General features: G+C 37.4%; 1 protein-coding gene across 1 annotated transcript in view; it reads right to left on the bottom strand.

Annotated features, from left to right (window-relative positions):
* The window catches only part of LOC139142594 (PH-interacting protein-like), a 28,452-nt gene that overhangs the window by 2,982 nt on the left and 10,431 nt on the right, over positions 1 to 15,039 (bottom strand). The window contains 15 exon segments of the mRNA XM_070712586.1: positions 359 to 511; positions 930 to 1,207; positions 1,876 to 1,994; positions 2,284 to 2,436; positions 2,628 to 2,795; positions 3,741 to 3,900; positions 4,854 to 4,979; positions 5,571 to 5,844; positions 6,392 to 6,453; positions 7,121 to 7,315; positions 8,005 to 8,129; positions 8,528 to 8,758; positions 9,725 to 9,904; positions 13,916 to 14,164; positions 14,744 to 14,896. Coding sequence (XP_070568687.1) covers positions 359 to 511; positions 930 to 1,207; positions 1,876 to 1,994; positions 2,284 to 2,436; positions 2,628 to 2,795; positions 3,741 to 3,900; positions 4,854 to 4,979; positions 5,571 to 5,844; positions 6,392 to 6,453; positions 7,121 to 7,315; positions 8,005 to 8,129; positions 8,528 to 8,758; positions 9,725 to 9,904; positions 13,916 to 14,164; positions 14,744 to 14,896 — 2,626 coding nt within the window.

Here is a 15,039-nt window from a genome sequence, read left to right on the forward strand (position 1 = left end):
TACAGAATAATTGCTTTTTATCACTTCTTTCACTGCTGTCAGGTATATAGACCCAGTCTGTGTAACATTGACTTTTTCTCAATGACTATCTATCCTGGTATTTTATCAGTAGGCTTCCAATAAATTGAAATGACCTCTGACCCAGCTAATTACATTCACTGTAGCCATAGTGAATTGCCACTGTAACTTGTTTGAAAAGACAAAACTGTAATGAATTCTGATTTCATGGTTTTGTATGGATCGTGAAGATAGTCTATTATACTGCCAATGCATTCCTTATCTGAACATTACATACTACGAAGACAAAACTAAATTTGACAGTGGGGAAAACTATTAAAACTGCAAGGCAGCTACAAACCAGCATTTGCTTTAGCTGTTGTTGGAGTTTTGGCAGTGTTTCTAGTTGGTCTTGATTTCACTGATATTCTTTCCTCTTCTTCATCTTCTTCTTCTTCTTCGCTTTCCGAAGTTTCAACTCTCTTCTTGGTCTTTGCCGTTGCTTTCCCTGGGCCTGTTCACCGGAATAGTTCAAAGAAACAATTAGATTCTGAAACAGGAAGGGAGATGTTTCCCTCGATTCTTTGATGCCCCCTTTCTGATATTTGAATGTGCAGATTAAATCTCACTGTACAAAGCAATAATTTCAAATTCTTTCACATGTGAAACTTAATGCTCAGCTTCCCACCGAGAATTTTAATAGTTAATGTGTCTGGAGTATATCATGGACCAATGATTTTACATAGGTACCAAGCAACAGGTCCTGTGACACTGTGCGGCTATCTTGCGTTCATGCCCTGTATCATGCAGATTGATGTCTACCAGACCAGCAGAATGAGAAGTTTACTGATCCAAGAAAGACTACGATAGTTTCCCAACATGGATGTCTGAATCTGAAATACTTCAAAGTTCAAGAAATACACAGCATTCACCTTTGACATTTGACCTAGTACTTTTGTTAAGTGGCACTTCTTTGCTGTTGTCATTGGCTGTTGACATCTCTTTCTTTAGTGAGTTTGAACTCTTTGGAGTGGCTGTTGATGGACCTGGCTTGGATTCTTTCTCTTGATTGGCTTGGGAGGAGGAGGAGGCTGATGAGGACGGCTGGTTTGTATTCTTGGTGGCAGTGCTTGGCGATGACTTAGCAGATTTGGACGACTTGCTGCCCGATGGAACAGGATCTGGCCTGTGTTGCGGCCTGAGCGATTTCCTGAAAATGACATTAAATTCTGACTTTAAAAACTACTTGCGGCTTGAACCACCTCATATCAAAGAAAGTTGGGTTTGAAATAAGAAAATCAATGCCTGGAGGGCTTAACTCACACTGCTAATAAACTTCTGAAATATTAACATTAACACTTCTAATCTTTAAATTTTATCATGCCAAAATTTTTTTACTTAATTTCTCTACTTGAACTTTTCCTGCTCACTTTTGACATCATGCTGCGATTTATCACCAATACAGGGAAGGAGGGCCAGTAGCTGTAACTTTCGAAGATTTTTTCAATACTTTTTTGTGTGTCCGTTGCAAGTTCTCGTTATACTCCATAAAGCATGTTGAAATGCAAACTATTTAGTACATCTGTACATCAAAAATGTACTGTTACTGTATACATTTGAGTTCTGGTCTATGGACCCAGCCCAGAATTCACCTGTCAACAATAACTATGTCGTCTACACGTACAGGCTAAGTTGACAAGCTGAACACTGTTCATTTCAACATGCTTTGGAAGTAGAACAAGAAACTATAGTCAACATTAAAAGCAACTTCTTGTTCTTGTTTAATCTAATCATCCTGAATGGCAAAACTCAGAACAAAAATTGTCCTGAATAAAATGGAGAGTAAAATTCATAAGCGAGGGCAGAGCTATTTATTACCTGTAGTATCTGTTGGTTTTCTGCCTTTCATCGTACTTGACGGATGATTTGTAGTCTTTCATAATTGGTTTGATGTGCTCCTCAAACAATGCTGATAGCCTCAATGTCATTGTGTAGATCTGTACGGGTAAAAGACATCAATGTAACATACCACTGCAAAAGGCTATAGCATCAATATGATACCTTTTAAATGAAACAATCACAAATCTCATTGAAACCCTTAACTCATTGATGATTGTTATTGTGATGCAAATATTTACCGTATATGGAAATTCTGAGCATCCTTAAGATTTTGCAACATTTAATATCTTCAAAATTAACATTTACCATATATGGATAGCCAAGGCACCCTCAACTTTATAGAAATTTACAACAAAGGTTTTGAAGAATGAAAGCTCCCTAACTTACCCGTGACTTCTTGTTTGGTGAGTAGTTCCTGGCATTGTTGAAGATTAACCTGACATCTTTACAAAGCTCTATTGGGTTCTCATAACAACAACCTTGCAGCTGCTCTCGGACTGTTGAAAGGTCCATTGGGGTGTCAATGATGTCCCGGTAATCCTAACATCCATGACAGAAACAACATCTTTACTTTAGCGTCGCATACAAATGAAATGTTAAAACCACTAAAGAGAGAAGTATATGAAAATACCTTGCCGTCAATTGGCTTAAGTTTCACTTTTAGTGGTGATGTACACTATCATTACATTAAAAGCTTGTTATTACTTTTCCAACAGTTGCTTAGGGCTTACCGGATATTCCAGAAGATCCACTGGATACCGGAAAGGCTCAGAGTCTTCACATTCCCACATGATGTGGAGAAGTCTTTTACACTGCTCTATCCAGATTTTGGTGTCATAAACTGGATTTTCCATCTTGAGTCTCTTCCGGGCCATCTCTTCTGTTTCATCGTCACTGTCCTGAAAAACAACGCAGAATACAATGATGCATTGTTTTCTGTACAGTCATGCCTACAGTGTTTCAGTGACTTTTGCTAAGCTTTGGAAAGACAGGTAAATGGTGAGGGATCCCCTTGTGTGGTTGCTTGACCTAAAATATCACTTGGAAATGCTGCATTACGGGAAGGCTCCATTAACTTAGGAATACCCTACTTCCCTAGAGGATCAATTTCACAGACCTACCTTTCCTACAATGGCACTACAATAGCACCAGCTGGATTAGATAAACATAACAATGGAATATTCACACCTTGAGGGATTAAAAGTCTTCTGTTTGTCACCCGAGTTGGTTAGGCAAGGACTCGGGTTTCAGGTACCATGCAAGTTAATGCAGTCTTCCCCTAATGGCAAGTAGTTAAACAAGCGACCCAGCGTCAGATAGAGCTCCGCCATGTTATGTAGAGAATAACTATTTGTGATACATGAATATATCACATTAAGATTATACCTAACACATCTACAAAATATCAATGCTATCAGACAAATCGTTTTTGAGAAACACATTTTTTAGCCAAACATGGCAAATATTGCCCTTAAAATACAAAAAAAGCAGATTTTATCATTATTTCTATATATCACAATTAGATCATCCCTAGGAACCTGTATACCAAACATTAAAGCTATTGGAGCTAAAAGGTGCTAACACTTGATGTTAATTTGATTTCATAATGACTTTTTAAAAGCATCTCTGTGATTGTGAAATGTCCTGAGAAAATCATGGTGGCCACTTTCCATAAATTAAATCTAGTTTCTGTCTACACTACCACGATTCATTGGTATGTGGGTGCTCTGGGTCAAAGGTCACCAGAGTGCCTACACACAGCTGAATCATTCAGATAAGTTTCTGTTAAACCGGCAACAGCATCTGCACCGATTCTGATGCGTTTCAATTTATCATCAACTCACTCTTAGCCTCTTCCTTTCCAGGTTGCTAAGCGATGAGTTTCCTCCCCTCTGTGCCTCCTCTTCACCCGAATCCTCCTCCACATTGACCTCCATTAGCTCAAAGTCCTCCCCCTCCGTCATCTCATGGAACATCGGCATGATGTCTTCACAATCACTGTTTCTGAAGTGAATAAATATACAACATGCATGATAATGTTAGTACTCATTCAGGAGATCTATCAATGGTACAGAAACTTAACCACAAATTTACGCATTCATCCTTATCCTGCCAAGTTCACATGTTAACATCAGGTCAAGTTGGTTAAAACCAGTGAGGCATAATGTGTGCCATGTATTGCACTTTACCAAAGACTAGAACATCTGAAGGCCCGTACGGACTAGACACGCTCATAACATACCATGCCAAGCAGGTGAAAATACGTATAGGTTTTGGCCCGAAACCACGTTTCTACAGAGGCAGATGGGGAAGTGAGAAGACTGGCAGGATAGGAGTTAATAAACTGGCTACAGATCATATTCTTCGCAGAGGCCAACCAACAGATATTAATATATATTCTTCTATAACTAATACTGGCCTCCTGAAATACTTCAATATGTACATTGCAGAGTTCACTTGAAATCAGTAAGTATCATCATTTCGCTTGTTGGGTGAATATTTAACATATGTGTTGTATCTGTTTATCACAATTCAGATGTCTCTACAACCATACATATTGTAACAATACCAGTAATTATCCATGACCTGTGACCTTTGCCCCCAACAGAAGGTAAAGGAAGCAACAATACACAGATCTCTTGGTGTATCAAAGACATTTCTTCAACAAAACATAATGTGCAATTTTATAAGCATTTCATGTGTATTATCAAGGTACAATAATTTCACAAAATTCAAACATGTCGTGTTACAAGATTAATACTGCTATATAACAATTTGGTTTTCTTTTATTTGTTCAAACTGAAAGACAGAAAACACCGTGGGAGATTATGGACAAGACATTCTTGACAGAAAAAAACACTGCTAGTTCTACTAGTATTCACTGGGCATATGGCACTTTACCCTTTACGTATGTATTTCCTGTTCATTGTCTGTATGTGTGTTGATATCATACTTACTTGACAAATGTTGTCAAGACGTTGTTCAGTGATGTCGCCCATTTCACAATCTGGCTGTTCTTCTCATTGAAAGTGATGGCGTTGGTTTCTATGAGGCGTATCTCCCATAGCAACGCGGATATCCTCCTGATGAACAGAAACCACAGCAACATAAAAAGAAGTTATCTAGTGAAAGAATTTTTAAAATCATAGTCAAAGGAATCTTTAAACACTTCTTAACTACAATTATTAAAGTGCTTTTCTGAACAGGTCAGAACTTCACTTTCTCTTGATAGCACTAAATCATTTCACAATTCAAATTTCCTCCTCCAGATGGGTAACAGCCGATCAAATTAAGTTGCAAATAAGTCACATACTTATTGAACTTGCAGCTAAAATTATTTCCATCAAGTTTTATCTGGTAGAATGTATAACCATTCCAATATCAATCAGCACTATTAATATGGATAGTCACATTTGTGCTTATCATAATAATTAACTGTTTTGACCTTTAATTTGACATATTTTGAAGATGTCATAGGCAGAAATCTAAGGTTCAAAAAATAATCTTGATTAAATGAGGAAGTGCCCTTTTGCCACCATGGTTTAGCCGAGACTATTGTTATAAATGGTAATTGTGGACCTGGTTACTGAAAAGTAGGGGTGAACAGCTTCATTGACCAATCTGAAGCTATGATGGGAAATGAAATTCTATACCATATTAAAAGCTGCACAAACCTATAAAATCTATTTTCTAGACGTGTTTTGATCGCTGTGAGATCAGTGGGGTATCCTACAACCATGGCATACATAGGGTACACATTCAAATCAACAGGGTAGTTGAAAGGCTCAGCGATCCGTAATTCCATGAGTTGTGTCAGCCCTTGGATTATTCTGTCACAATCAGCTTCTCTTCCGATTGCGCCCCACTCTCCTTCCGAGGGAAAGTACAACATGTCCAGGAGCTCCTGTTGGTCTATCGGCGTGGCTCCGCCTTTCACTTCCGGCAGTTCTGGAAGAGTTCACAAGATATGCAATTTACCATGTCCAATTATTTTGTAAACTGATGATAGGGGCACATGGAGCTGATGAAAGTAAAAATGCTAATGGCTTAAGTAGATGTTCTTCCACTAATGAGGGTGATTCTAAAGCTGAACACACACATTCATCACAGAAGAAGAATGTACCACTTCACTGCATATAGTTCTAATACAATGTTTTATTAATGGCTGTCTCTCAAAAATCATTAATGATGTATACTTCATGAACACATTAGACTGTCTTTGAAGTGACATATAAGCCGATTGGACTGAGAGGTGTTAAATTTGTGCAGAATTGTAATTTCTGACTTATAGACATGTTATCCTCATGTCACTGTAACTAACTGAATTAACTAACTTAAATAATTGAGACACCTTTAGCATACACTCAGTTGCCTCTTCAACAACACTGCAATTTTCTGTTCTCAAAGCAAAACTAATCACTCATTTCCTCAGCAGCCAATGTCCACTTACTCAACAGTACATTCAATTTCTGGGATATAGGAAATTATAACTTACTATTTTCATCCACGGGTTCAAGATCCCAGGGACTCATCTTTTCAACTTCACCAGTGTCCCAGCTACCAGCAAAAATAAAATTCAAAGAATGAATACCATTAGCAATGTATCTAAGAAATCGCACTTGAACATGGAGACTATTCTATTCATTGACATATGACAATCAGAGGAACAAATAAAACACAACTGATGAAGAGTTTATGTAAAGTCTGTATTTTAAGTTTTTATGGGAAACATGACTAAATAAACTTAACAGGAAAACATCCAGTATAGTGTGCCGTACACATTGCAATATTCTTTGGTCCAACTGACGAGCTGATTTCCAGTGAATTATGAGTTTTTTCCCTGTCTTGAAAAGTTGAGGGTGCCATATGATGTTACTCTACAAATAACCTGGTTTCTTAAGGCTGCATTTTTTCGGAAAATTCATGATCAATACTCTATGGTTTGTTTTTTGATTTTCAATGAGAGAGGGACTTAGTTTGCAACATATCCTTAAAGAGGTCACAATATGGTTAAAGTTGAAAGTTCATTGGCATGATGAGATTATATCATGGCATTTTTATTGTATAAATACCATCTTCAATAGTCAGAAAGCGTACACAACATTTGAAGATATCATTCGCAGAAGGACGTTCCACGTAGTACGTACATACAGCTTTTGGCAATGCCATCGGCATGCACTCTGAACTGCAGTGTCTATGAACTAACAGAAAAGCAATGACTAACCTGACATTAAAACACTGAAACATGCTGTCTGGGTACTCTGGCTGAAATGGTTCCTGATTGGTGACAGTGCCCAGCCACCAGGCATCGTCGATCATGGCGCGGAACCTGTCCCCTGGTTTCCAGTTCTTGGCCATGGCGTTTTCATACGTCTGTCTAAGCACTAGGAAATCTAACACATCAGCCATATCATGGTATCTAGGCAACAGAGACAGAACACACGGGTTTGAAAGTTAGATTTTGTTCAGTGACATCATAACAGGAAACTTTCTTTGATCATGAACACCATATTAGGTTGTTGCATTGTAAAGAGTAAGGTCTATATGACTTCACATAAAAGATTACCATTTTTGAATTCCTGCAATACATGTAGATTGGTCCACAGACACCTGGCTTTTCTCGGCAGCAGTTACTGGCTGGTCAAGTAAGGCGTTCACCTAACAATCTATGCAACAGCCTACAACTTAGTGTGACAGTCTGCTGAAGTTTATTCCTTCAATTTACTTTGTTTGGATATTTGTATGCCCACAGGACTTGGTGCAAATCTGATGTATGTGTTCAAGCTACAGCAAATGAAACTTTTGATAATTCTTTCCAATCTTCTTGTTCCATGTATCGACAAGTTTTTGTCAGTTTTGTTGTTTTACGTCCTAGGAAATTTTGAAATACCCAGTATTTGACAAGCCATTGCAGCATGTCTCTGTATGTGAGATGCACTGTCATTCCTCACAGTTGACTTCAAGTCAAGTCATGAACTTGATTATCAAACACCCACAATGCAAGACACACATATACCGGTATACAGTCAATATTGAAATTGACTCAATGTCAAAGGTTGCGTCAAGGATATCGTTTTGAATGACTGGATGTGGAGTACTCAGTCTTACTTTATACTGAAAGAGCCTCCAGTCTGGATACCACTCTCTGGATCAATGAAGGCTAACTTGAGACAACATAGAGTTGGTGGTCCATTTTGATACTTAATTCCAACTATCTTGACTAATTCTTGGTCCTGTGGACAACAAAAGGAAAAATCTGAGTGCGATCACGAATGTGGCACAAAATGGGCATGACACATTGTACTTCTTAATTTGTTTCTTACATTGATCTTCTTAGACCTTAAGTGACCTCTTGACCTTTACTGACCTGATTTGACCTTTATACTGATTCACTGACCCATTCACCCTATTGCTCATAAAATTTGTCTAGTGATAACTACTGAATGCATTCGTAGTCTCTGCGAACTTATTCCAAGGCCTGAAATTTTTTTGTAGAAAGGTCATTACTTTCAATATTCGAGGGTCTATCTAAGTAACACTGCTGTAAAATTAAAATGACCTGGTTGTTTATGTGTATTCAAACATTTCAATCCATGTGGGACGATTTTTATTTGATGTTCATCACACTTACCCTGAGTTCAAGTTTGTGCCATGGCTGTTTCTTTGGATTTGTCTCATAGAGATCAGCATTTCGTACAGCATTCACGTAACATTCATGACCCTGACGGAAGTACATGATTTCGTCGCCCATCTGAGGCACGAACGGCGACCGCCTAGGGGTGGTGTCCGTAATCCAGGATGGCGGGTAGAATTCTTCACCAAGCTCATCTGTGCCTTGCGTTTCGTTGGATTGTGTTGGTTTCTGTGTGTTGAAATATGAGCATTAAAGAAACTTTCCTCTCATCATAAACAATCACAGACGACCACAAAAGCTGAGTGTATAAGAGGCCAGGATGTAAATTTTGCATTTAAATATCACAGAGACAATCTGGACCAATTATTGAAAACTGGGCAGCTAGCTTTTGCATGAAAACCGCACAGGAATCAAACAATGCATTGTGGATGCATTGCTCTAGATCTTCAGAAAGAAAATAATCAACATATTTGAATTGATCCAGAATGCTTCCTTGGGGTGAAAGAAAACCTGTACCTAGAAAAACAAAAACAGGGTAAAATTAAATGATAACAGAAAAGTAGGTTTTCATATAGAAATCGTGAGCATTTATGATCATATTTTATGAACAGACAGTGGTGTTTGTCAAGGTCTGGCACAGAGTACTTTGAAAATATTTTGTCAATATGGACAGATATCTGATCATTGACCATCCACAAATTGGCAGGTATTTTTAGACTTGTTTTCTTTTGTTCTCTTGTACCAAATTTTGGCAAAGTATAGGCTGAGTCAAATTTCTATCATGTTGTAAACGGTATTTAAGAAATATAACAGAACATACTGAAATATTTTTGTGAGAAGTAAAATGTAAGTGCAGAAGATTGTTGACTTTTTTCTGTCCAGATGGCACTACACCACTGTCCATATATGGCATCACAAAGGTGATAAAAATGATGAAAAAGTTTGGAAGAGGCTCTCTACCAAATGTAAATTTGCAAAGAGTTTTGCCTTCATGGAGCATAAACATCACTATGGTGATTAGGCACTTTCTATAAAACCATACTGAGTTAGCACAGAATGTTGTCATGCATTGATTTTAGTCAGGGGTACAAACACTTCTCTGCTTATCTCCAAAATTGTGAAAAAAAATAAGGGACGTAAAAAAAAAATATGAGATCGACAAAACGTGTAAAATGCAAGGACTGAGGTGGTTACCCTTGCAAGTACTGCTAACGATTTTTTGGGCTGTTGACGCGGTGTTGCTTGTTGTTGGCGTTTACTGTCAGTGGCCGATGCGTTGCTGCGTGAACCACCCGCACCACTGGTTTCACCCATTTGTTTTCGTTCCTTGCGTGCTGTATGCATGGGAACCAAAAGTCTACGATGCCCATCCATCTAGTAAACGACAAGATACACTCGTAAGTCGCTGCTAACTTTGTTTTGCGTGTTTTGCACTTTTAAATTTTACAAGATTTTTTTCTACATTTTTTTCACGAATAAAAAAAACGTTTCGACACTGAATGGACCACAAGGATTGGAGCAGCATACTAATGAGGTCAGAGGTCAACACCACAGCCAACGACACGATTTTTTGTGAAGTCTAGTCAGCCACATTAGAAGGGTAAGCCATGCTAACAGTGATTTTTAACTTCTTTCCCTGTGATTTCTGTAGTCTGCACACTGCGAGGACATCAGGGAGTAAAACAAGCAACAAGCACACAAGCGGGATTCCAAAGAAATATTTCATTTAACCTACACCTGTGAGATGGGACATTTTTCAAGAATCATTTTCGCAAAGCAGAGTCGAAAGCGAATGCAAAAAAATTTGAAAATTCATGAAAAGCTTTGTCTATGATTCTTTTTGGTATCGACATTACTGCATATCAGCCATTTTCAAAATGGGGAAAAAAGATTTCGGAGCCCCTTACAGCACACATACAAGTGTTGTAATATGCAAGATCTCAGGTGATTTTCTAAAATATATGAAAATATTGGGGTCAAAGGTTACAAGGACAGCGACAGCAATTTTTGACAGAAATGACAGCTGACAGAATGGAGTAAAATACAAGGATATATTCTGTCAAAACTTTGTTTCCTCTGCTAAGCAAAAACACCTGTTATGTTCTTAAGAATATTTACATAAATTCAGAAACATAGGGCCAAAGTCCCTGAAGCTACTATAGACATGGATACAAAATTAAGTATTTCCTGACTGTATGAAATTATCTCACTAAGGTCATCCTAGGGACACGTAAACCAAATATTAAAGCTGTCTGACCAGCAGTTTTGAAAAAACAAGCGACTCAACAGTTGACAGAGCTCTGCTGTGTTATGTAGAGAATAACCTTTTGTGACACATGTATTGATGAAGAAGGTGGATATCTTTGATAGCTCATTTCAGGATGGCCTGACCAAAAATGGAAAAAAATTCCGTAAAAATACAGATTTGCATATTTCATCAGACTATATTAGTCTATAATAGCAAATAAACGAGAGTTATTTACATTCTAATTAAAGTAAACAAGACTTGCTTAAATCAAGATTTACGTCATAATAAAACAGCATATCTGTCAGGTTATATAAGAATCTTGAGCTAGTTATCTTTTAATATCAGTATTTTCATCCTATTAACCAAGCACATTTTAACTTTCAAATTAACATTGTAAGTAAGTTCTGTTGAATAAGTTGAGACTGTATGTACTCAGAGAAAGCATACTGAAGAGACAAATGTTTGTAACTTAAGAAGTTCAAGGTCATCAAAAGCATTAAAAGGAATCATGTTACACTTTCATTGCACTATTTACACAGATTGCATAATTGCTATAAATAGCATGAGGAATCTTACAGCCCAGCTTTACCATAAAAACCCTATCACTTTGACCACTCTTTTAATTGACCACTCTATTTTTTTCCTCAAAAAGTAATCTTATTTTATCCTTACCAAGTCAACCATAAATGGAAATTAGAACTTTCTCTATCTCTATTTATTTGACCACCCTACCATGACAAACTATTATGAGCAATTTCTTTTAGATAACATAAATGGTGGTTCAGAATATATCAAAGTTGGGATTCAGGAAAGTTGCCTTTACATGTTTTAATCCTCCAAGATGGTAAGCATTTCACTATGAACTGTCAAAAAAAGTTGAACTTTCTGATAATTCCACACTAAAATTATTTTGGCTTTGATGATTTCCTAATTAATTCAATTATTTAAAATCATATTAATTATTTTTTTCTGGGTGAATTGATAGGGTTTATACAGTACAAGAATTACATACAATGTAAGTCAAATTTTGACCAAAATGACAAAAAAATTCCTTAAAAATACACATTTGCATATTTCATCACAATTTGAACAAATCTAAGTTGGGTTATCCTTAGGGACCTGTATACCAAATAACAAAGCTGTCTGCCCAGCGGTTATGAAGAAGATTTTTTACCAAAAACACCTTTTTGGCATTAATTGCCTATTTTCAACAATATCAAAAAATTAAAAAAAATAGTTTCTCAAAATCATATTTTTAATCTACACAACAAATATCAAATCAGTAAGTACTGCGGTTCTCAAGATATTGAGTGGACGGACGCCTCACAAACGGACATACATACATACATACATACATACATACATACATACATACATACATACATACATACAGACTGACGACGGACGCCGGACGGATACCCATCCCAATAGCTTCTATAGACTATAGTCTATAGTAGCTAAAAACACTTGATAAATTCAGAACTCTACAATTGCTAATTTCACTCCGTTAATTCATGTTGTTGATGTACGTTGTAAAATGTGTAGAAGTGGACAGAAAAACATTCAAAGTCCAAACTACCTAAATTGCATAAGTTATATGTCAAATCAAAACTGCCCAACTCCTCAAGTCATCTATCATTTCTGCCACAAAATGGCCGCTTTCACATCCACAGGACTCGCAAGCAGTGCAGTATCATTTTTGTTGACCAGCTCACAGTGACAGCTTTGCCATGCACTGCCTCCAGAGGGCCAGGAGAGGGAGAGAACATGTATTGTATTTATTGAGACTGACCTGAACCAGCACAATGACACAGATTTTAATAAACATTTGTCATGCATGTTGTGCAATAGTATTCTTTAGCCAGGAAGAGAATATGTCTACCTAGTGGAGGGACAACGTCACTATTTTTTGACATGTTTGGTCTTTTTCCGCCCATTTTTGACAACTCATTGGTGTTTTTCTGCCGACTAAAATATGCATAATCATTACCTTTCAAAATACTTTTGCGATTCTTGTTCTGCTGTAAAGATTTGAATGCTGTAATTGCTGCGTGTACGCTTTGGAACAGGCAGCATTTTAGTACGTTTTCTACACGTCTCAGAAATTACATTGCTCAGTTTATTTTCAGTGGAGCATCCTGTACAAAGCATTTGAGTTGCTCTTCAAAAACACCACCTACACGTGCCAGAATAGTATAAATATCTTCTCATGTGCCAAAACGTAACAAGTATTGTCATGTCAAAACACAGTCTCTTTGTCCCTTTACAGCAACCCCCAAAAAGATTTGTATACCAAAATTTGCAAGTCTGTAACTAAACCACTTGAAAAGTTCCAATCTCACTTGTAAAACTGTTAAGTATTTGATCGGTTTTGTTACTATGTGCAGAGACACAGTACCTGCTGTGTGCTACCTACATTTAATCTTCATGTGAACTTCTCCATGGGTGAAACCATTACAGTTAAGGGGAGACACAGCGTATGTACAGTAGAACAGTTTCATGTACATGAAATGTGTAATCACATATACATAAACTGGGAAAAAAATCAGATGTTTCATGTCTTTTAGATCTAAAATTGTATGTTTGTTTTCCAATACGTATTATAGCAATTCTAATGACAGCCACCCCTTGTCACTGTGAAAATGGTTTGATCCAAGAAGTTTGTAGTTGCAGACAGACTGCAAGGACATAGCCCACAGCAGGTGCAATGGTTTTACAGTGTAAAAATACAAGAAAATATCTTGATGTTTTCTAAATGAGATTGGAACATGGGACTCATCAACTTTGGTAATCAAATCATTTTTAGCAGTTGTTGCAAATACAGACAGAAATAAGTTAGGCACTTTTACATGATGAGATTGAGACAAACCTGACTGCCAAGCATAGATGCAATAACCATGACTTGAAATGTTCATATTTTTCTGTGATGTTTCTATCATGTGTAGTGACGATACAGCCTTCTGAATAGGCTGACTTTGTTCAGTTTTGGAATGAAAACTCAGAGATACTCCATGTTGTCAGTTGATTCCTAACAGCTGTACACTTACACAGCTACATACCCTGAAGTTGCCATCATGAAATCATACTTTACAAGCGACAAAAATCATTGACAAATTTGTTTCTATGGAGCTACTTACTGGCTTCCTCTTAGGTTTGGACTTTTGTTTCTTCTTACTACTCGACCGTGATGGCCCAGCTTCTTCATCGGAACTCGCGTTTGTTCTGACTTTGCGATTACGCTTCGGAGGCTGCAAATTAACACCGGCATCTTCCGTCCAATCAGAGTACTCGGTACTTGAATCACTGCTGCTACTGGAACTGCTCCTCCAATCCAATTCCTCCTCTTCCGAGCTGTCTCTGCTTCCTAATTCGTCATTCTCATTTTCCTGCGAAGAACCAAGAAATGAAAGATGAGAAGATCATGTACAGAACCGCATACTCTAACTCCAAGCTCTTCCAAGACATAATCCATGACCAAATAATGAAAATGTAGATTCATTATTAAACATTATCCCATCAAGTTCATTTTTCACCATCAGGTCAAGTTGATTAAACCAGTGAAACACAACATGTTCAATATAATGCACTTTAACAAATTATAGAACATCTGAACAGGTTCATTTTTCACCATCAGGTCAAGTTTGTTAAAACTAGGGAAAAAAACATCCAATATGATGCATTTTAACAAAACACTGAACATTTGAAGGTTCCTGGAAACAGAGGTACTGGAAGCATGATTTTTCAAGACTAAAGCTGCTACAACATTACAAGCCAAGTGTGTGAAAATACATATGGTTTTGGCTCAATACCGCTTTTTACTGACTTGGCAGATTGGGAAGTGATACTGTCTCGCAGGAAAAGTGTTAAAATTGAACAGATCAGATAGCACTATTTGTTATTGACATTTTTTTGAAGCTGTGCGATACAAAAATTCAGAAATGGAGGCTTTCCCTCTCAGTACACACCTCTTCATTTGAATCATATTCATATCTTCTCGCCCGTGCTCTAGCTCGACTCCGGACTTCCTCTCCCACAGCTGTTCTTGTTCTGTAGCCATGAGCTGGTTGAAGTCGTCTTCTGCGCGATGAGCTCCTGTCACTGGACTCACTGGAATCCGTCTGAATTTCAACAAAAATTTATAAAGTGGATGTCATGATGTCCTTTTCTTAATTTAATACCTTCTGGGTTAATTTACTGGACATTAAACACTGTTTTAAACTGTCTATCCCTAATTCCCTGAACCATGACCTTTGACCTTTGA

Source organism: Ptychodera flava, chromosome 10 (assembly GCF_041260155.1).
Source record: "Ptychodera flava strain L36383 chromosome 10, AS_Pfla_20210202, whole genome shotgun sequence".
In the NCBI taxonomy this organism is placed as follows: Eukaryota; Metazoa; Hemichordata; class Enteropneusta; family Ptychoderidae; genus Ptychodera; species Ptychodera flava.